Raw genomic sequence first — 19,749 nt, forward strand, 5'->3', positions numbered from 1 at the left:
GTAGAAGTAGCAGAACTAAAGTAGATATGGGGAAGCATGCATATACATGATGAAAGTCTTCTGAGAGGAACCTCATCATGATTGATCTTGTCAATGCCCTATGATCAACATACAACTAAAATACAAACCTTGATTATGCGCGCATGCTACAAACCAATCTAGTAGCTCTCATCTCTAGATTGATTAATGGTCGAGAATATGATTATGTCCCCAAATTTAATTATGTGGATTAAGATACACTCCTTATATATGTACCCACAAACAAGTTTGGTTTGGCTATAACATATTTGGGAAAAAAGAATCATTAGTTTAGAATATGTTACATGTATCACGCTTACGGGTCACATTATCTGCCTTTGGCAAAGATAAAATCTATGTGATGATCGGTAAATTAAGGGTTGTTTATTCTTAGTTATCCTCATCAATATTTTGTAAGAATTATGTAAAGAAAACAAAATGAACCAAGAATTGAAGAACTCTCCACAAAATTCATTCTATTATATATATATATATATATATATATATATATATATATATATATCATCTATACACTGATCTGGTAGTACACAGAAAAACTTCCTAAAGTAGATGATCATCACAGAAGAATTGCAAAATCAACAAATTGAAAGAAGAGAAAAAAGAAATTATGGGTTGTTCTTCTGTGTATAGATATAATCAATATGAGCCGCAAGCGTTCTTCTCATGAGGCACTCTTCTTCCCCAACTCCCTCACAGCTTTCCTCCACCATGGCCTTTTCTACTTCAACATCCTTCAACTGAAAAAACAATATCATAAAGAGAACAAAAGATTAGCAAAAACCCAGAAATATTTCATCACAAAGTTACTAGCTTATTTATAATATGATTTGGGCTGAAATAGCTTAATTAGTTGATTAATTATTAATTACCTCATCTTGAGCTTTCATTGCATTGGCATCAAAAGCTGAAGGCAACGGCCGAGCTGCGGAGGAGCTTAATGAGAGGAAGAGGATGAGGGCTATGAAGCAGAGGCTGGTGAGCTTGGAAGCCATGTTTTTGCTTTGCACTTTGCAGATTCTAAGACGATGAGCTTTTGTAGTTTGTGAGGATGGGACTGTGTGGAAGACTATATATATATAGGAAGCTGCAGGTCATCACAAGGGCAAATGTAGAATTTTAAAATGAATTGGATGATCGCTACTGCCCACTAGTCGTTGACCACTTTAAGAATATCTAGAAGATTATTAGCCGCAATTGATTTAAGTGGATCAAATGTGGAAATGTATTTAAGCAAGTGGATTTTATGTGTACTCAATTAATTTTTTATTCTTTCTTTTGTAAGAACAGGAAATTCGAATTTAAGATTTCTTCTAATAAATTGAACTGATCTATAGTATCGTTAACCTTGCATTATTAGCAAATTTTCACAATCGGCTTAATAGGTAGGGATAAAGAGAGCACACTCCAATGTTATTCCTCATTTAAACTTTGTATGATTATATGTTGCGTTTTATGTGATTGTGCATTACATATACTAAATTACAGTTATTAAGAGAAATAAAATAGTTATCAAGGGCCCGCTTATCCGATATGCTCCTTGTTCCATAGGGATGGGAATAGTCATTGCAAATTCAGACCCAATTCGCGTCGTTACCATCCCTAATCCATTACCTAAATTTTATTTTATTTTTGTCCCTATACAACCCCAATAGCTTTTCTTTTTCTTTTTTTATTAAAAAAATATTATATTGAGTAGACTAATAGCTAATTGTTTATTCAAATTCTTTCGATTTCGTGTGTAATTTACGCATGGCTAACAAAAGAAGTAATTAATATTGTTGAGTTTATTAAATCCCCATGTTCATAATAGGCATGGCCAACTCGTTCATAGTTTTTTAAAATGTAAATATACCTAGTACGGTCAGCTAAGCTTAGCTAAATGATGCCGTGTTGGCGTAGCACCCTGCATGTGAACAAACAAATATTCTCCGCGGGATGTCACGGTTTAACATTCACGCGTTGACAAAAGCTAAAAACACGCAACAATGCCTCTAGAATTTGGATCTTGTCTTGATTTAAACTAATTAAGAAATTATGCCATAATTGGATTAGTCCAAAATTAGCGTACCTGTCCCTCCAATGTCACCTGGATTCTGGAGGAAACTTCCCAGCTGATATTGTTTTGTCACCTTCTGAATGTTTAATTAAAGGATTAAAAAGTGTTGAGAGTATTTATCTCACATTGAAAAGTTAAGGGACTTAACCTGGATTTATAAGAAGTTGGGCTACTCCTACCATTATCAATTGGTTTTGGAGTGAAACCTCAACTTTCTTTATGGTATCAGAGCAAGGCTTCACGTGTTAGGGCCAATGGCCACACGTCACCCAATATGTGTTGTCCGCGTATTAAGTTTGAAAGTTCGCTACACATGCAGTGGTGTTTAAAAATACAACCCCAATGTTCGGTTTTTAAAAGTCAACATCAACAAATCATAATTTGACACGTATTGATTAATTATCTTAAAAAGTGCAAGTCAAAATGTATGTGCACTATTATGATAACTCTCAGCATGCTCATTTGCTTATGGAATAGAACCCATGAGAATTTATGTTGGGGGGGTTGTGGTCGTTTAGTCAAATAAAAATTCTCCTTATAAAGTGTAGGCAATTTTTGTCAAATAAAAATGTAGACCATTCTTTTGGCAACAACTTTTAGTTGTTGGCTGTTGGTGGGGATTGGGTGGCTTGAAAGTATAAAGAGAAAAGTATAGAGTCTAATAGGCATGACAATTGGTGGTAATGAAAGAAGCTTCTTTTGGTCATCTTTTCAAGCTTGCAGCAGCCTTTTAGCTTTAGGCGAATCTAAGCTGTTAGATCACTATCCAGACCTAAACATTTTCATGGCCTTTTTATTCTTTCATGAAGCATGGAGGGGAAAATTATAACTTTTTTTTTAAAAATACAATCGATATTAGGGGAGGGGAAAATCGAACTTAAAACCTCATTTATAGGAGTAATTGTTCTTAACCGCTTGAGCTACAAGCCCCATGCGAAAATTATAATTTAGTTATGAGCTTGGTGGAAATCACATTGAATTTTGCTGGCTCACAAAAGCTCACCAATATGGGAGTGAATTATAAACCGTCCTAGAAAAGTAGTGCGGAAACCATAAGCAAGAGGGCTAACATAAGTAATGGGTTTTACTAAAATCTTCCGAAAAAAGTCAAAAACAATGAATTAACATTGACTAGACTAATTTCTGATCCATTGTATGAAGAATTCGCTTCTAGTACATTGTTGAAATAAGTAGCAAAACTACTATGCAGTGCATAGCATAATTGCATGGGACATGTTGCAGCTATCATTTTCCCAAATTGTATTCTTTGAAATCATGCTTCCTGCATCTTTGTGAGTATAGCTAATATTCATAAAATTTTTTGTCTCCTAGCTTTTCCCCAGTCCAATGGATGAGTTACAAAACATACGAATATCCGTCGTATGTTTATCAGTCACTAGAAACATTCTTTTCCTTGAAGCACGTCGCTTCGAAAGTCGAAGAGAAGCCCCCAAACCAACTTCAACTTCCCATTTGTGAGCAAAACCACAGAATGGAAGTCATTCTTTTCAGTCCCCTGAGAAACAAAAGGCTCTAGCAGAAATAGAAGCAACGTCTGCATGATTGTGTCAACAATGGAAGGGCAGGCAAAAGAAACAAAAATGCTCAAGAACTCTCAGGCTAGGGAGAGGTTGGAAAAGTAGTCTACAAGCAAGCCTGTTAATGGGGAAAACTAGGTGGAAACAGTACAGCATAATACAGCTAATTCTTAGTAAACGAAAAGGAAAATATATATTTTCCTTTGTAGGATGAAACCACTACCGAAGTTCAAAGATTGTACTACGGAAAACATATATTTTGGCAACATTAAAAAAAGTTTAAACACGGGCATAAGCAATTTGTAGGATGAAACAACTACCGACTTTCCCCAACATCGCCAAATTCCCCATCTTCTAGCTCATCGTGATCACCACTTCTACGAGAACCATTCCGATGATCTCTTTTATGTCTTCTATGTCTGCTTTCGGTATCTGATTCATGACCAGGTGCCTGCTACGCAATAACAGTAGGAAACGAGGTAAAATTTATGTCAGTGTTTAAATAATAAATCAAATGAAAGGTCACAATTATTCTCAACATACCCGTCTTGATTTCTTGTGGTCACTGCTAGATCCATGAGATCTTTTAGACCGATCATTCTCATTTCCATTGGCATGATCTTCATCACTATGATGGCGCTTCCTATGTTTCTTATTATCGTCTTTCCCAGACCTCTTTTTCTCTTTGGAATCATGAATGTCCATTACATCAGCAATCTCACTGTCTAAACCATCTTTCTTAAGGCGTTCCTCTCTTTCTCTTTCATATTCTACCTCTTTTTCTCTTCTCTGCTTCGTCCTTCTCCTTTCTCTATCATCTCTCTCCTTTTCCTTCTTTTCCTAGAGGGTGTAGAAAATTATAGGAATTCATTGCATTAAATTCAAGGTCTCATATTAATGGACAAGTAATACATGAGAAGCGACTGAAGTTTGCAAGTATCATGCTTTCAGTTCAAAATAATCATACGTAATCAACAATACAACCGGATACAGCATTAAATTAATACTCTTTTATTTTAACTTTATTTACTTTCCTTCATTAGTCGCCTGTGCTATTATATAACTCCTTATTTAAGCTAATAAACATTAATCAACTCAGCAAACCCATATTTAAACTCTAAAGGTTCTATTAATGAGAACATAATCCTCTCATATCATTACATTGCATCTAGCCATATATTATTATATCATGTAATCACAACCTCCATTTACAATTTTGGGATTCCTTGTGAACGTTCTAGAAATAAAAACACTCATCATAAAGTTATCTAAAAAATGGTTTATTATCTAAAGAATGGTTTAGAGAACAAAAGTGTGTCTAGTCGTGCAAATAATCATACTCTAGTTGCCAAGAAATAGTTCCTTTGCGTATAAAAATAAAAATAAAACCTAAAACCTAAAAAGTAAAAATCATATATGCATTCACTATTCAGTTCTATTTATACAACTATAATCCCTCAAAACAACACCAAATGCACGCTTAACAACGATTCAAACATGAAACATACAAGTACTCTCATACCAGATGTAAACCCTGCAGGTGTTATATTCCACATTCAAAAGAGAATAACAGCTCATATATCAGACATAGGAACTGATTTAAAAATTGTGATCCAACTAATTAGTACCTTTTCCTCCTTTCGTTTTCTCTCTTTCTCTTTTGCTTGTTCTTTCAGTTGCATTACATGCTTATCAAATATCTCCTTGCAGAAGCTCTCTTCACCAATAGCACTACACAAGCATCCAAAATAATCATGCAATAGTCAGTTAGACAACAATGTTATTTGTTAAAGTCTAAGAAACCTAAAACAAACTTGTCCACCGCAATATAAATTATTCTAAGCTTCTCTTTCAAATTTCAATTCTATGTTCCTTTAAAGTTTTCTTCATTTTCCACAATTTTCTTTTATACCAAAATGTAAAAAATAATGTCAACTTGTCAAGAGCCTATGTGTCTCCACTACTGCCCTTAACATCAGCCAGACAGTAGAGATCTCTCAGATATTAAACTCCAGGCACAAAAAGTGAATGTCAGAGATACTTTAGGAGTCATAAAATCATGCTTCTATGGAACAGAAGTCACTATATAAAATTAAAAGAAAAACAACAAATAACACTATTATGAACATAAAAGATAATTTGAAGGTGATTTAAGTTATTAATAAAATATACCTGCACTCTTGACTACCTTCAAGAAGTGATTTGTAGTCCTCCCACTTAGAAGATGGAGTTATCTCCTATAACAAATAATGAATCAGAGAGATGACAAAAATTTAAGCAAAATAGAGAAAAATTATGTTACTGCTAAACCATTAGGAAAATGAGAACATCATAATATCATAAGTTGGCACACAGCATGCTACACCTTGATAGAAGATAAGAGATGAGAGAAGTCATCTGCAAGACGTTTACGTTTTTTAGCTTCTTTCTCCTCCTTCTCCTTCACTCGTTCCAATAACTCATCAAAAACTAGCTGCAAGGCAGTTGAAAATCACACTAGATCATTGTGACACATAGTACAATGACAAGGAACTTACTGTAGACGCTACAGTGTAAGATGAAACCAAACATAAAAATAACCAATCCATAAATGAATTTTATCAACAGAAAAGAGCCTTCAATAGATCAGCCCTTTTTCCTTGCCACGTGGAAACTTCCCTGGTGAAGCCACTTACATTCATTAACACTTTAAACATCACATATAAAAAAAATATGGTTGCACAAGGATGTTTTCCTAGTGTCCTATTCATTGCAACTTCTTGAATGCTTATAAGTTATAACTACCTCATCCCAGAGAGTACTGCACAGTTCATCATCTAACATATATCCGGGCAACTTGACTGGCAAAGACTGGAACTTTGGAACAATGGCATCAATTTAGACTAAGAATGCACATAGTAGCTTCATCATGACTAAGGAATTATATCTGAGGTTGGAAATGGAGTTAATTAGCAGCCTTGTTCTAGCTTCTCTGCAATACTTTCTTTGGATTTTCTGAAAAAATAGCGCATTGTCTGAAGTGTAGGCTTTTCCATGAGCAACCATTTAGAAATTTTGACAAAGAAATACTTGTTACCTAAAAATCATGTTGTGGCAACAGGTCCAAGGAAGTTTCCATAGTTTTCTTGCCAAAAAAATTCAAAATCATTGGACCACAAGATAATTTGTAGGAGATTCATCAAGCTTACTTAAATGATTCTTAAGAGCAATGACCACAAGATGAAAGCTGATGTCCATTAAAGACTTCTAGAAATGCAAATGTCATCATCTTTGTGTGAAGTTTATACGTACCTTTAAGTTGGCATCTGATATGGGTGGAGAGCCAATATCATTTGATATAACAGTTTTGAAGTCTTCAAGCTTCCAGGTTGATGTAAGCATGACCTAAACACAATCTCACATTAGATATCTAACGATAGTATAAAACGGAAACAAGAAAAGTCTGACAAATCAAACCTTTCCCAACTTCACGGCATCCTTGATTCGAGTTTTGTCCTCATGATACTGTAGAAAACAGGCAGATTTATCGTTAAAATTTATGTTATAAATTAAATAAATTAAATTAAATATTGCCACAGGAAAAGAAAGAAGGAAATTCTATTGCAATGTAATTACAGAATCAAATTTTACATAGTTTAAACAGGGACCCAAAACATGGAAACCTGAACACAGTAAATTTATATGGAAAGGACAACAGATTGTTGGTCTTTGGACTGCAAAGATAGAGTTATAGACCTATTTAATATAATCAGAAGTACAAAATGGCAAGGTACAGTTCAAGTACTTGTTTTTGTAGTTCCTCAACAACATCTTCAAACAAATCTTTCGGAGTTGAACCAGAGGTGTTTGATGCAACTGCAAGATATGTAGGTAGGTCTTTAACCTAAAAGGACAAAAGCACAAAAACAGAAGAAAAGAAGAAAAACAGGGAGTTAAGTACATTAGAGAACAACATGAATCAGCTAAATTAACATTTAAAAGTAAAAATGAAAAGGTTTCTTAACCTTCATGCAATAATCACGCCAGTGAGATTTAGCCGTAAGAGTGCCTGCAGCAAGATGCTCTTCCATCAATTTGCGGAAGTCATCACGGTTTTTACGTTCTGTCTTTCTCAATTCTTCCTGTGCCCCAAGAAAGCCCCAGATAAAATAAAAGTCCATTTAAAAATAAACACAGATCTATATCAACAGAGTCGAACAATAAAGAACCTTCTGTATCCTCCTCTGCTCCTCCTCTTCCTTCTCTAGATCCCGCAGATATTCCTGTGACAACATTTTAAAATAAGCTTCAAAGTCCAGTTGAAGTATCACTAGCTAAATGAGGAATTTACCTGGAAAATTTCCAAACGATCAATTTTTTCAAGACGTGAACATCTCTCATCAGCCTCTAAACGATCTTGAACTTTTCGCCACTGGCTGCTTGCCTAAATGAGAAGGTGATTCCAAGATGTATAAGTTTTGATGGCAAAAGAAACCCATGAATACAAAAGAAACATGCTAAAAGAGAACCTTGATGAAGTCACAAGATTCCAAGAATTGCCTGTATTCCATTATATTGTGCTTACGTTCCTCCATTGCCTTTGCTCGTTCCTGACCAAAATCCAGTTTAACAGCAGTAAGAACATATATACTTAAAATCCATGATCTTCAAAGTACCAAATGACAATGGGCATCAAATGCTAATCTAAACTACATCTGCACTAAGTTATTTGTTACCTTCACCATGAGGATGTTATAGTCAAGAAGTTTGGATGAAAGAGAAATGGTAAGGTTAAGGTTGCAACACCTAATTTATGAGGTCAGTCTATGTAAAGCTCTTATTGTCAGCTAAGAATAGCCATTAAAAATCAAGCTTTAAAATGAGGAAAACTCAATAGATCCGACTTCTTATGCACACTGGAGAACACCCACAAATGGACAAAAAGTCATGTAGTTTGACTCAAATATAAGGTTATGGAGGTCAACTCAGGCTCAATAGTTAGATCAGGAAAGGATTCCTCAGTAAAATCCCAGCTTAAAGTTGCTGAATGCAATGTACATTTTTGTAACTAAGGCTGCAACATGCATGGAAATGTTACAAACAGAGGAGAACAGTCAAGATATCAGGAACTTACTTTCTTTTGGAGTTCCTCTACATAGTTTTCAAACATATCCCTGCGATCTCTATCTCGTTCAACAGCTTTGAAGCGTTCATCGTGTTCAAATATGCTCTCTACTTTTCTGTATGATAATTTAACCATCCGCATTAACCAACCATTGCATATATTATAAACAGAATATTAAATATTGATATAAGGAAAAACAAACCCCCATCTTGTGGACGATGTTAACTCTGAGCATTCCTGCAAGGATTTCATGACATAAATAAGAAAAGGAAACAAGGAAATTTCTATTCAGAGAGAGAAGAATCTTTCAAGGAGTATATAACGTACTTCCAACATTTTTTTGAATTCTTCCCTTGCCTTTTTCTGTTTGATACGTCTTTCCTCAGCCTCTTGTTTTTTCCTTTGTACCAAGAACTGAAACATAATCTCGATTTTAGTGGTTATCTATAGGCATATTGATAACATCATCAGAAGAAACTACAAAGATATAAGTGTATCAAATTGCTAGAATATTTTCAGCATTCAAAAACACAAATTATATACTCTAACAGTGATATTAAGAATACCAGACGGCAGTAGTCATGATTTAATGGTAACATCAGTCTGTCAAAGACCAAATGCATGGATCCAATATTTGGGAGTGGGCTACTTCATGCCAAATTGATGAAGATTAAGGCAACACCACATCTCCCTCTCAGAATCCCACTCTCATGAAACCATTATTTGGTATATGCTATAATTTCTTTTATTCGCACAACAATGTAAAGACTTGCCTCATTAAAAGCTTGCTTCCGCTCTCCAAGTGTTTTCAGAGCACCATATCTTTTGTCATTAATTATCACCCTCATGGCCTGGTAATATAAAGTGTTATATCAGGTACTTTCCCATATAAAACAAATAAATAAAAATAGAGAAGTTATATGACATAATTAAATTACCCGATCCCAAGTCCAATCAGAACCAATATTGGTAGACTCCAGGAGTGCTTTAAATGCATCTTTAGCCTCCTAAAAAAGAAAACATAAGTTAAAATAAAAAAGGGAGTGCCAGGACAGTAACAACGAAAGAGACTGCAATGTGTTGAAATTTGAGAAATTAACAATGAAAGAGACGCAATGTCTTGAAGTAAGAATTTTAGGTTGTACCAATTTATTTTCATAACTTATGGGTTCCCGATCAACTGGTTTTTCTTCTGATGCAATATCATTCATTTTCTTTCCTGTTACGTCATCCATAGCTTCCTGCAAGGCCTCGCTATATCAAGTTTCAAGAAAAGCACGTCAAGAATTCAATACCACAACTACAGAAGAAACCTAAAAAATACCTCATTCTCCTGTACCAGAACTCCATCAGCAGAACTAACAAAATCCTGAGCTGATAAATTGTTCGAACTTTCCCTACAAAATGAGCACAACAAATTTCAGATTTTCAGAATACATACCAAACATACCACCTGCAATTGCAAATGAAAGCACCTAAAACCAGTTAAATGACAGTACATTGGTTCTGCAACAGTATCGTTGATTGTAACAGCAGCTTCTACACTTGACACAGTGGAAGATGGTACAACAACAGGTGTGTGAACTCCATTGGGATTTTCTATTACAGGAGAAGCCACAACAGGTGAGGTAGATGATCTTGAAGCTGCAGCAGTTTGAACATCACCATCACCAGTGGCAATAACAGGTGCCACAGAAACAGGACTTGATGCTACTTGGGCAGCATTGACTAGCGTATCAGCTTCAGCTACAGGGGGAGAAACGGTGACTGGAGCATGATGATTTACAAGCATTTCTTGTTGCATTTCCTTCACAGGCGCCTTTTCTACTAGCTCTCGAGCCAACTTGAAGAAATATTTGCAAAGATGAATAATAAGAAAATTATTAAAATGGGAAAGATTATAAAAACTTGAGGCATAGATGGGCGGTGCAAACGGGTTGGAACAGTGAAAAACCTTCAGTTCCTCAGGCATAATCCATCTAGATTCTTTTGTGACTTTGTTGTAGTAATACCTGTAGCATTTACATGTAGGATGAAGAAAACAAATACCAACGAGTTTAAAATTGTAAACTTGCATTGATGACTATTTTTACAGAACCAATATCAATTACTCACTTTCTTCCATCAGGACTGGTGAATTCCTTCCAGTTAGTTGATGCATCTGCCCTCTGTCCCAGTGAAGAAACTAAATAAGTTGAATTTCTATCTTAAGCAATACTTTCTCCCAAATTAGAATAATAGAGAAAAATGGAGCTTGTTGTAGGTTGAAAAGTAAAACTGTGACATTTTAGTCCAATTCCAGAAGCAGAAATAGAACAATAAGAATTGTCGAACATAAAAGTAAAACTAATATTGACAAGTATTACAAACCAAAGTTCTGGCAGAAAAACTAGAACATTAATATCACTACAGCGCCTGCCTAACAACAATTTTGGCACAATCGATTTTATTCCTATCCAGCACAATGAATTTCTTATGGTGAAGTGTGTCAAACTCTCTCTCTCTCTCTCTCTCTCTCTCTCTCTCTCTCTCTCGCTCTCTCTCTCTCTCTCTCTCTCTCTCTCTCACACACACACACACAGAGGCAGCACATGTCAGGGGAAAGAGCCACTGGATAAGATGAAATTCGAAAATCATATGATCTTAAGTCTAACATAGTTGTCACCCATCCTAGCATAAAGGCACGCAGAAAAAATTGCTGAAGATCAATGGAAGAGTTTCACCTAAAACTTCCTAATAATAACCATAATTCCCTCCCTTGCCCCTAGAACCCTCACCTAATGCAACTTTACAAAAACTAAACCACCATGCAACTTACACGAAGGCCCTTCTAACTAGGAATCCCAATAATAATAGCTGCTAAAACTATTCAAAGAATCAAGCAATGCAACTTTCTTGTCCTCTACGACACTAAAGATTACGTGCAGGCCTTGAAAGATGAACCCCAAATTATATGAGGCAAATCCCTTCAAGCTACAATAAAGTAAAATTTTAAAACTCTCAATTTCTGCCCTACAAATTAGACAAGTTTTAATTGATTATAAAGAGATGAGATACCTATCAAAGCCAGAAATTTAAAACTGAAAACACTATGCATGTATGTATAGAAGAAAGATGTTTCTGAAGTAAGTTACGAGGTCATTTTGTAGAGTTCCTTATAGCAGTGTAAATGCAAAAGTCTCAAATAGTATGCACTAAAGAATTAAACATACAATTTCACCCAAATGTTATTGTAAAATCAAGTAATACAAATGACAGGATTTACTAACATTCAAGCTATATAGTACGTAGAGCAAGCAGCAAAGACCCACAGCATATCCTACCTCTCAATAGATTGGCACGCCATGTACCTGTAAGCATCTTTAAAGCTATGGAAATCACACAATCCATAAATGAACAAAGAGAAAACAAACCAAAAAAAAAATTGAAAAAACTCTTAAACGAATTGAAACACCATTAACACTATTTCTAGGATTGATGCAAATAGAGAACAGCAGAAAAAAAATCTCGTAATACCTTGGAAGTCTTACCAAAAGAGAATACCTTCGAAGTGGATCAAACGTTAAATAATTAAGAATAATATTAGCAGTATGACAACAAGTAAACATCTCAGTGCATTACCATAACATGTATATCGAATATATAAACTTAGGTAAGCCAATTACCATGAACTCATTGAAAGTTATGAGATAATGATTGTTGAGAGATTCATTTTGTGTATTTTAACGAATTTACTAATTATGTGTCAATAGCCTAACATTCTAAATACTGTCAACTAATTTGAAGAAAAAAGCATCCTGTACATACTAAAGATTCTTCAAGCAAAAGATGTAGGATTTTCCAGTTACCAACACAAATAAACAATGTTTCCAATACAAAAGGTAACTCTTTCCTTATTTTGAACTTAGCACCATAATTGAGCCAATAACACCCAAAAAAAAAGTTGTATAAAAATGACTTATGACTTATGTCAATGTACACAGAAAAGCTATAACTAATGGTCCAACCAGGCTACTGGATAGTGGTAACCTTGCAATGAATATTACAAATTAGTGGTTGCCTGCCTGAGAGAAACTCCAGTCATGAGCTAATGGACCAAATTTCACCAGACTTGCATAAGATTTGAATGCGATGTAACAAGATACAAAAAGAGCGGACATTTGAACAACAAGGAACTTGATAAATCAAACCCAACCAGAACACCACCAACCAGGAAACACAGACAAGCTCACAACTCCATGGAAATGAAAACTGTTAAATGATCACTAACAAAGGGGCACCAGGACAAGAAAGTTACGTGCATGACTAACCTCCAGTGGTGTCATCAATTCAAAAGGCTTCTCCCAAGTAGATAATCCTGTCCTCCTGTTGTAATAAAATCTGAATAGTTCATACAGCAAAGAACAATATTTGATTAGCACAGATTAACAGCCATAAAAACTGCTAAAGTACGACATTCTAACAAACTGAAGCTTAAGAAACAATTAGGTGGAATAGTAAGAATCACCACCTTCTTCCTTCAGCAGATGTATGCTCTCTCCATTCTGCCACAGTCCCTCCTGCAGAGTTAGGCCGTACACCTGTTTCCTGAAATTTTAAAAGATAATGAATGCTACCAAGAAATCAGCATGGATAGCTGAGGAGCATGAAAATAGGCTCAAAGCTTAAAAAGGAAGCTTCTTACTGGAGCAATGGAAGAGGTTACAGCAGGCCGTTCACCAGTGTACTGCAGAGGTGTAACTTGTCCCTCCGATGAAACATTAGGTGCATGCAATTGAGATATAGACTGATACTGGGTGGAGTCATTAAAACTTCTTGGCATTTGACCATAAGAAGAAGGTGCGAACTGCATAAGTGCGACTTATGAATTCAAGGCCTAAAGTAAAATAAAAAGTCAACCAACAGCACTCCTAAGACTTACAGTATATGATGAAGAGAGAGGTGTTCGTGGGCCACCTAAGTTAGGCATGGCGTTATTTGGACCTTGTGAATTAGGCTGAGGTAGGGGCAATTCAGATGCAAAGTTCCTGTTGGGCTGACTAACTGGCAATGGAATGGCCTGTGATGGCAGCATACCATGACCTGGCTGACCAGATCTTGGAGGTAACTGCTGCATTGGTTGCGAAAACTGGGGTTGGTGAGTTGGAGGAGGCAGTCTAACATTCATCAACGGAACACCCCTACCAACATGCTGAAAATTTTGAGAAGCCACAGAAATGAACTCCTGCGAATGTGGTGCTGGAACTACTGGCCGGAACTGCAGCATAAAATTAAATTGGAAGGGGACTGTTTTTAGTTATCATTGAAAATATACAGCTGACAAAAAAATTCATTAAGAAGGAATGTGTTACTTGAAAAGACATGGGAGGCAAACTTCGAGGAGGATCAACAGAACCAACCATAGGAGGCCGAAGAGGCTATCCAACAAAAAGAAAAAGGAGAAGATAATTAGCAAAGCATAAGAATATAATTGGCCAGCATCTATTTTAAAATTTATTTTATGGAATCAGAAGCTTTCATACTTTTGAAAGGTAAAACATTTTTGAAGGGAAAAGTCAAATACATGAGAAAGTATAACCATTAAAATATTGGATGGTATGGATCCATAAGAAAGGAAAACATTGCGTCATCACCTTTTTCAAATGGTCTTGCATGTTGCTGGAAAATAGAAAGGTAACCGAAAAATGAACAGCCCTAACATCTAAAAGGTAATAAGCAAGGAGGGAAACCAAAGTATTAAATACATTATAAATAATGAACTTAGTCAATTATTTATACCACAAAGTTCACCACTTATAAAACCAGAAACAGAAGGAACAAAAAGGAAAGTATTAAATAGTTTAAAGATAAAAAAAATAAAAAAAAGTCAACTTAAATTACAAAACCCAGGTTCAGGTCACTGGATAAGAACCTATGAAGACATAAGACAAGCCTTGATGCATGAAGCAAAGACGCCATGAGTTCCTTAATCTATTTGGAATGCAGATAAAAAGTAATAGCCTAAAAGACTCCAGAAAGGTAACCCTTCAGACCAAATTGATGAGAAAAATAAGATTAAAGCAAAACATGTATAGAGCAAATAGAAAAACATTTATAAAAAAAAATCTCTAAATATAAGTGATTTACAAGATACAAATGTATAAATACAGTTTTCTTTACACACTACCTGTAGACCTGAAAACTGAGGGTTATTGGCCATTTCAGTAAGATATGCCTCTGAAAACAACTGCAAAGGCAAGAACCATCATTAGCATCTTACAGATCCAAGAGAGCATGTTAGGATGGAAGCTTTATAATCAAGTAGTGTAACATCAAAATTCCATTTAATGGAAAAATAGATTCCATCAACAAACACACGATAATATATGATCTAATCTAGTCTATGAAGCAAATAGAACCTAAATGTTTATGGCATGGAGAGTTGCAGATTTAGAAACATGTTCATAAAACAAGCACAGCTAAGGAGAGGTATTAAGACAACTCAAGCGGCAATGCAAGGAAAAGATGAGACAAGAAAAGGAAGGGTAAGGTGAGGCAGCACCAACTTATAATTTGATTGCTCAAAGTCCTCTATGACGGTTCATATGCGCAACCAAAATTTAAAAAGCATTAGACAAAGGAGTGATCTGCAACCAAGATTGAAGGGACGAAATCTGCAACCAAAACAGAAAACAGAGTAACCCAAAAAATTAAATAATTCATTCTAAGTAGTCAAAATTATGTAAACCATTTCATGTTTTCAGGTTTCTGTTCAGAAATTATAGAACTACTGACAATTACTATTTCTACAGCTTTATATAAACTGATATGAAAAACTAGCCCAAACAGACAGGTTTAAATTCTCAGAAAAGATATATATACACGATATTTTCCATAAGCCAAAATGTAGGCTGTGACGGTGCCACCACCCAATCCCAAACTAACCCAGAATGTCAACCAAATCAAATTGAAAGCCCTAATTTAACATTTAAGAATCTCAATTGAAGCAAAAGCTGACCTAATTAATTGCATACCACACTGAGGACAATTGAAGTTGAAGATGCATACAATATATATATTGGAAACTGCATTAAAAGTTTGATTCTTTGGACAAAGTATTGAAATTTTCGCGTGATAATGAAAAGGATACTAAGAATTAAGATGAAAATGAGAGAAAAATCGTACCAGCTGAGTGAAGAAGCTGTGACGGTGAAACACGTGAGAACTTGAAGCCTTCAATTTGATTTCGCTGTTTATTTTTTTGTTTTGGGCTGAATTTCGAAGCTTTAATTACACTGGGGCGGTTTATATCGTCGTTAAATTTTAATTAAACCCTTTTTAATAGGACCTTTTATTTGTTTTTTGAGGACATGAACAAAGTGTGTCGTATACTTAACAAGACTTCTCATTCTAGTAGATGACCGTTGGGTTTGCCGACCATGAAGAGGGTAAGAAATAATGTTTTACCATATGTAGTCAAAATAATTTGGTAATTCACACACCCTAAAAGAAAGAGATGGTAAATATAGGTATTATTGTGAATTTTTTTTCCTTTTGGAGAATTCAAATGATAAGGTGAATTGTATCTTGATGTATATCAAAGGAATATTCTGCATACGTGGGTTAGGCACGTTGACTAATGCAGTGTGCATGTTTCTCTGTACTCGAGTTTAATGGATCGCCTCCTCATTTCCTCACTTTCTTTAACCCCGTTACCCCTTTCTCTAAAAAGTAAATATTTTAAGGAACATTTTCATTAGTTAAACAACAATGAGTTGGATGCAACATTGTCAAATGAACAACTTGAATTTTAAAACAACAATGGCTTATCTATGATTTAATTAAATATAGAAGGGGTTTCGTTTGCAACTTCAAGGAATTTGAGTTGAATGCAAAGGCCGAATAGGGTTCTAATTAAATTTGAAATTCTTTTTTAATACAATTAAAGTTGAATTTTTTCTTCTTTGTTGGGGGTTTCGAATTTAGACCTCATCTAAAATTAGAAAGAAAAGTATTATTAAACCAAGAGCTAGTTGGTAATTAAAGTTGAAATTCTTGATTAAACTTAAAAAGTTTAAAGTTGAATCACGTAATCTAAAGGATGTCCGCATTTCGTAACTGAAGTGGCATGTGATCAGATCAGTAAAATATAAATTTCAGATTCAAACCTCCTTAAAATTCCGAAAAACAGAACACAAAAAACCACACAAACGCTAATTGGTTGCACTGATCACCATTAATCTGTAAATTCCAATCAAAATCCAAAACCACAAGCCGATTGGAGCTCCACGTCCACACTGAGCTTTCACGGGGTCTCATCCTTTTGTCACAATCTTCAGCACCCATGACGGGTGTCCTGAAGGACCCCTCTCCTAGCTTCTCCAACTTTCTAGACTGGCTTCTCTCTGTTTCCAGCACTCTTTTTATGTCCAGCCACCACACCATGGCCTTTCACATCTCTCATTCTATTCTCCAAGCTCTCCAATGGCTTCTGTTTCTGTTGCTTCACGTTACTCCGTTTCTTCATGGCCTCCCAAGACGAACAACAGTAGAGCCGTTGTCTCATCTTTCACCAAAATCCCATTTGGTAAAAAGACCCAGTACTTCTCTTTATCTCCGTCTTCCAATCCCACTGCAAAAAGACGTCGTCTTTCATTTTCCATGAAAAATGATCAAGAAAACGAACCCAGTTCATCTTCTTCGGCTGTTGTAATTTCTGAGAAGCCAAGTGATGACAGTGATACCCAGAAGAGTAAATTGCCAGCGGAAGAAGTTGAAACGGGTAAGGAGAGTGGCTCTGAGTCTGAGGAGAAGGAGAAACAGCAAGAAATGGATTGGAAGACAGATGAGGAGTTCAAGAAGTTCATGGGAAATCCCTCTATCGAAGCTGCAATAAAGTTGGAGAAGAAGAGGGCAGATAGGAAGCTCAAGGATCTTGATAGGGAAAGTAGTGGTAACCCACTTGTAGGGCTCTTCAATAAAATTCTGCGTGATAGTTTGACTAGAGAGAAGGAGAGGCTGGAGAAAGCTGAAGAAGCCTTCAAGGCAATTGATCTTAACAAGGTAATTTTCTCCTTTCTATTTATGTTTTCATGAATGGTTCTTTTCTTTAGAAAAGAATCCTTGCCTGGGATTCATTTTTTATATAGTATAAGTGAAAAAGCAAGCACCTTTGGATGTGATTAAATATACTTGTGTTATGCCAGAAGATGACTTGATATAGAGTATAATTTACTACCGATTCATTTATTATATGGTATCTTTTATATCTTTAGTCATTTTGTAGGGTGCATTTTATTGGTTATGCCAAAAAGCACCAAGCTTTTGCATCTTATTGTGTCTATTTCATGTGGCAGTTAAAAAGTTGTTTTGGATTTGATTCATTTTTTCCCACTGATGTTCGGAGATTTGGAGATGGGGGCATTTTTATTGGAAATTTGAGGAGACCAATTGAAGAGGTCATGCCCAAATTGGAGCAAAAACTGTCTGACGCGGCGGGAAGGGAGGTTGTGTTATGGTTCATGGAAGAAAACACAAATGATATCAGAAAACAGGTATTTAAACCAGCTCTATGACTATTAATTATAGGCTAAGTTGTTTCCGGTATCGATCTTAGCCTGTTAAATTGAGATTGAAATCCTTAGTTTAATGGTCTGTGCTCTAGAAGGTGTAGGAGTTGAAATTTCTGTAACTTTCTTAATGGATTCCCTGTTATTTATGAAGGAAGTTGAGGTTCCACCCCAGAACCAATTGGCAATGGGGGGAGTAACACAACTCCTTATAAGCCCTTGCTAGGTTTCTCAACTTTCCAATGTGTCTACTCTTGACCTTCACATTCTCACACGCCCCCGCACGTGTGGCGAATTTTCAAGCCTAACACGTGGACAACACATTTTGGGTGACGTGGAGCACGTGTGGCCGTTGGGCTTTCACACACCCGCTCTGATACCATGAAGGAAGTTGAGGTTCCACCCCAAAACCAATTGGCAATGGGGGGAGTAACCCAACTCCTTATAAGCCCTTGCTAGGTTTCTCAACTTTCCAATGTGGGACTCTTTACCTTCACATTCTCACAATTTACTTGCCAAGTACCCTGAGGGGAAATAGAAAATTGGTGGTGTTTCTGATTTTTAACAATGGTTATTCTTTAAGGTCTGTATGGTGCAACCCAAAGCGGAAATTGATCTAGAGTTTGAGTCAACCAAGCTGAGCACTCCTTTGGGTTATGTTAGTGCAGTAGCCTTGTGCGTTGCTACTTTCGGAACAATAGCTCTGATGAGTGGCTTCTTCCTCAAACCTGATGCTACATGGGATGACTACCTAGCTGATGTTGTGCCTCTCTTTGGTGGTTTCATATCCATTTTGGGCGTTTCTGAGGTATCTTTTTATGCATTTGACTTGTCCATCATTAATCTAGGCAATTCATATTATTCTCTGGCACATAATTGTCAAGGATGTAAATCTAACATGAAAAGGACGCTATTTAAATAAGAATTGTATATACCTATTATGAGGAGACTTTGCATTCCTTTGTTCAGATGCGATGGTTATGAGATTATGTATTCCGGATTTCTTTACACGTTGTATGTGATGCAATTTTCTTATCACTTCTTCATTCTGACAAGTTTGTGTTACACAGATAGCCACTAGAGTGACAGCAGCTCGCCATGGTGTAAAACTCAGTCCATCTTTTCTTGTGCCATCCAATTGGACAGGGTGTTTGGGAGTGATGAATAACTATGAATCACTGCTTCCAAATAAGAAAGCTCTTTTTGACATTCCAGTTGCACGCACAGCTAGTGCATATCTTACATCGCTGGTGCTTACGGTTTCTGCTTTTGTGGCTGATGGAAGCTTTAATGGGGGTGACAATGCATTGTAATTTCTTCACATACCCTTTCTCCGAAGCATAAAAATTGCCTTTTAAAATGCCTAGAAAAGATCCTCAATACTTCTTTGTGCATACCAATGGTGGTATTGCTCACTTTAAGTATAGTTTCAGCAGTATGTTGCAATATTTCTTCAACAAAAAC

At 35.9% G+C, this 19,749-nt stretch overlaps 3 protein-coding genes across 10 annotated transcripts; 1 reads left to right on the top strand and 2 right to left on the bottom strand.

The window, feature by feature from the left end:
- On the bottom strand, positions 512 to 1,094 carry LOC18768697 (phytosulfokines). Its single transcript, XM_007200712.2, has 2 exons — positions 909 to 1,094; positions 512 to 776 (listed from the first exon to the last, which is right to left on the bottom strand). The coding sequence occupies exons 1-2, from the start codon at positions 1,029 to 1,031 to the stop codon at positions 645 to 647; spliced, it is 255 nt and encodes an 84-aa protein (XP_007200774.1). The 5' UTR covers positions 1,032 to 1,094; the 3' UTR covers positions 512 to 644.
- LOC18767898 (pre-mRNA-processing protein 40A) lies at positions 3,162 to 16,059 on the bottom strand. 7 transcript variants are annotated; one of them, XM_020570328.1, is made up of 31 exons: positions 15,902 to 16,059; positions 15,283 to 15,390; positions 14,904 to 14,963; positions 14,089 to 14,154; positions 13,659 to 13,994; positions 13,422 to 13,583; positions 13,248 to 13,324; positions 13,048 to 13,117; positions 10,853 to 10,905; positions 10,692 to 10,749; positions 10,237 to 10,580; positions 10,062 to 10,134; positions 9,883 to 9,978; positions 9,676 to 9,744; positions 9,511 to 9,588; positions 9,065 to 9,151; positions 8,940 to 8,974; positions 8,747 to 8,852; positions 8,142 to 8,222; positions 7,964 to 8,056; positions 7,842 to 7,895; positions 7,638 to 7,754; positions 7,418 to 7,516; positions 7,090 to 7,137; positions 6,925 to 7,017; positions 6,418 to 6,489; positions 5,999 to 6,106; positions 5,806 to 5,870; positions 5,262 to 5,364; positions 4,177 to 4,473; positions 3,162 to 4,087 (listed from the first exon to the last, which is right to left on the bottom strand). In XM_020570328.1, exons 3-31 carry the CDS (start codon positions 14,934 to 14,936, stop codon positions 3,950 to 3,952), a joined length of 3,111 nt encoding a protein of 1,036 aa, XP_020425917.1. In that variant the 5' UTR covers positions 14,937 to 14,963; positions 15,283 to 15,390; positions 15,902 to 16,059; the 3' UTR covers positions 3,162 to 3,949. The 7 variants fall into 7 exon arrangements, with proteins under 7 accessions (XP_020425917.1, XP_020425918.1, XP_020425921.1 ...); XM_020570329.1 differs by having other exon boundaries at positions 15,279 to 15,390; XM_020570332.1 differs by having other exon boundaries at positions 3,162 to 4,084; positions 15,902 to 16,057.
- On the top strand, positions 17,107 to 19,730 carry LOC18768025 (probable zinc metallopeptidase EGY3, chloroplastic). 2 transcript variants are annotated; one of them, XM_020553825.1, is made up of 4 exons: positions 17,109 to 17,779; positions 18,073 to 18,270; positions 18,869 to 19,093; positions 19,356 to 19,728. In XM_020553825.1, the coding sequence occupies exons 1-4, from the start codon at positions 17,201 to 17,203 to the stop codon at positions 19,596 to 19,598; spliced, it is 1,245 nt and encodes a 414-aa protein (XP_020409414.1). In that variant the 5' UTR covers positions 17,109 to 17,200; the 3' UTR covers positions 19,599 to 19,728. The 2 variants fall into 2 exon arrangements, with proteins under 2 accessions (XP_020409415.1, XP_020409414.1); XM_020553826.1 differs by lacking the exon at positions 18,869 to 19,093 and having other exon boundaries at positions 17,107 to 17,779; positions 19,356 to 19,730.

This window comes from Prunus persica, chromosome G8 (assembly GCF_000346465.2).
Source record: "Prunus persica cultivar Lovell chromosome G8, Prunus_persica_NCBIv2, whole genome shotgun sequence".
Classification (NCBI taxonomy): domain Eukaryota; kingdom Viridiplantae; phylum Streptophyta; class Magnoliopsida; order Rosales; family Rosaceae; genus Prunus; species Prunus persica.

What these genes read in the sequence shown, in the direction of transcription:
- LOC18768697 (XM_007200712.2), bottom strand. Translation starts at nt 1,031, where the DNA reads ATGGCTTCCAAGCTCACCAGCCTCTGCTTCATAGCCCTCATCCTCTTC. An exon ending in CAATGAAAGCTCAAGATGAG is followed by an intron (nt 777 to 908) that starts GTAATTAATAAT and finishes TTGTTTTTTCAG; the next exon opens with TTGAAGGATGTTGAAGTAGA.
- LOC18767898 (XM_020570331.1), bottom strand. Translation starts at nt 14,936, where the DNA reads ATGGCCAATAACCCTCAGTTTTCAGGTCTACAG. An exon ending in GATACTGTTGCAGAACCAAT is followed by an intron (nt 10,135 to 10,236) that starts GTACTGTCATTT and finishes CTCATTTTGTAG; the next exon opens with GGAAAGTTCGAACAATTTAT. An exon ending in ATGCCGTGAAGTTGGGAAAG is followed by an intron (nt 7,018 to 7,089) that starts GTTTGATTTGTC and finishes GATTGTGTTTAG; the next exon opens with GTCATGCTTACATCAACCTG.
- LOC18768025 (XM_020553825.1), top strand. Translation starts at nt 17,201, where the DNA reads ATGGCTTCTGTTTCTGTTGCTTCACGTTACTCCGTTTCTTCATGGCCT. An exon ending in AGGCAATTGATCTTAACAAG is followed by an intron (nt 17,780 to 18,072) that starts GTAATTTTCTCC and finishes TTCATGTGGCAG; the next exon opens with TTAAAAAGTTGTTTTGGATT. An exon ending in CCATTTTGGGCGTTTCTGAG is followed by an intron (nt 19,094 to 19,355) that starts GTATCTTTTTAT and finishes TGTGTTACACAG; the next exon opens with ATAGCCACTAGAGTGACAGC.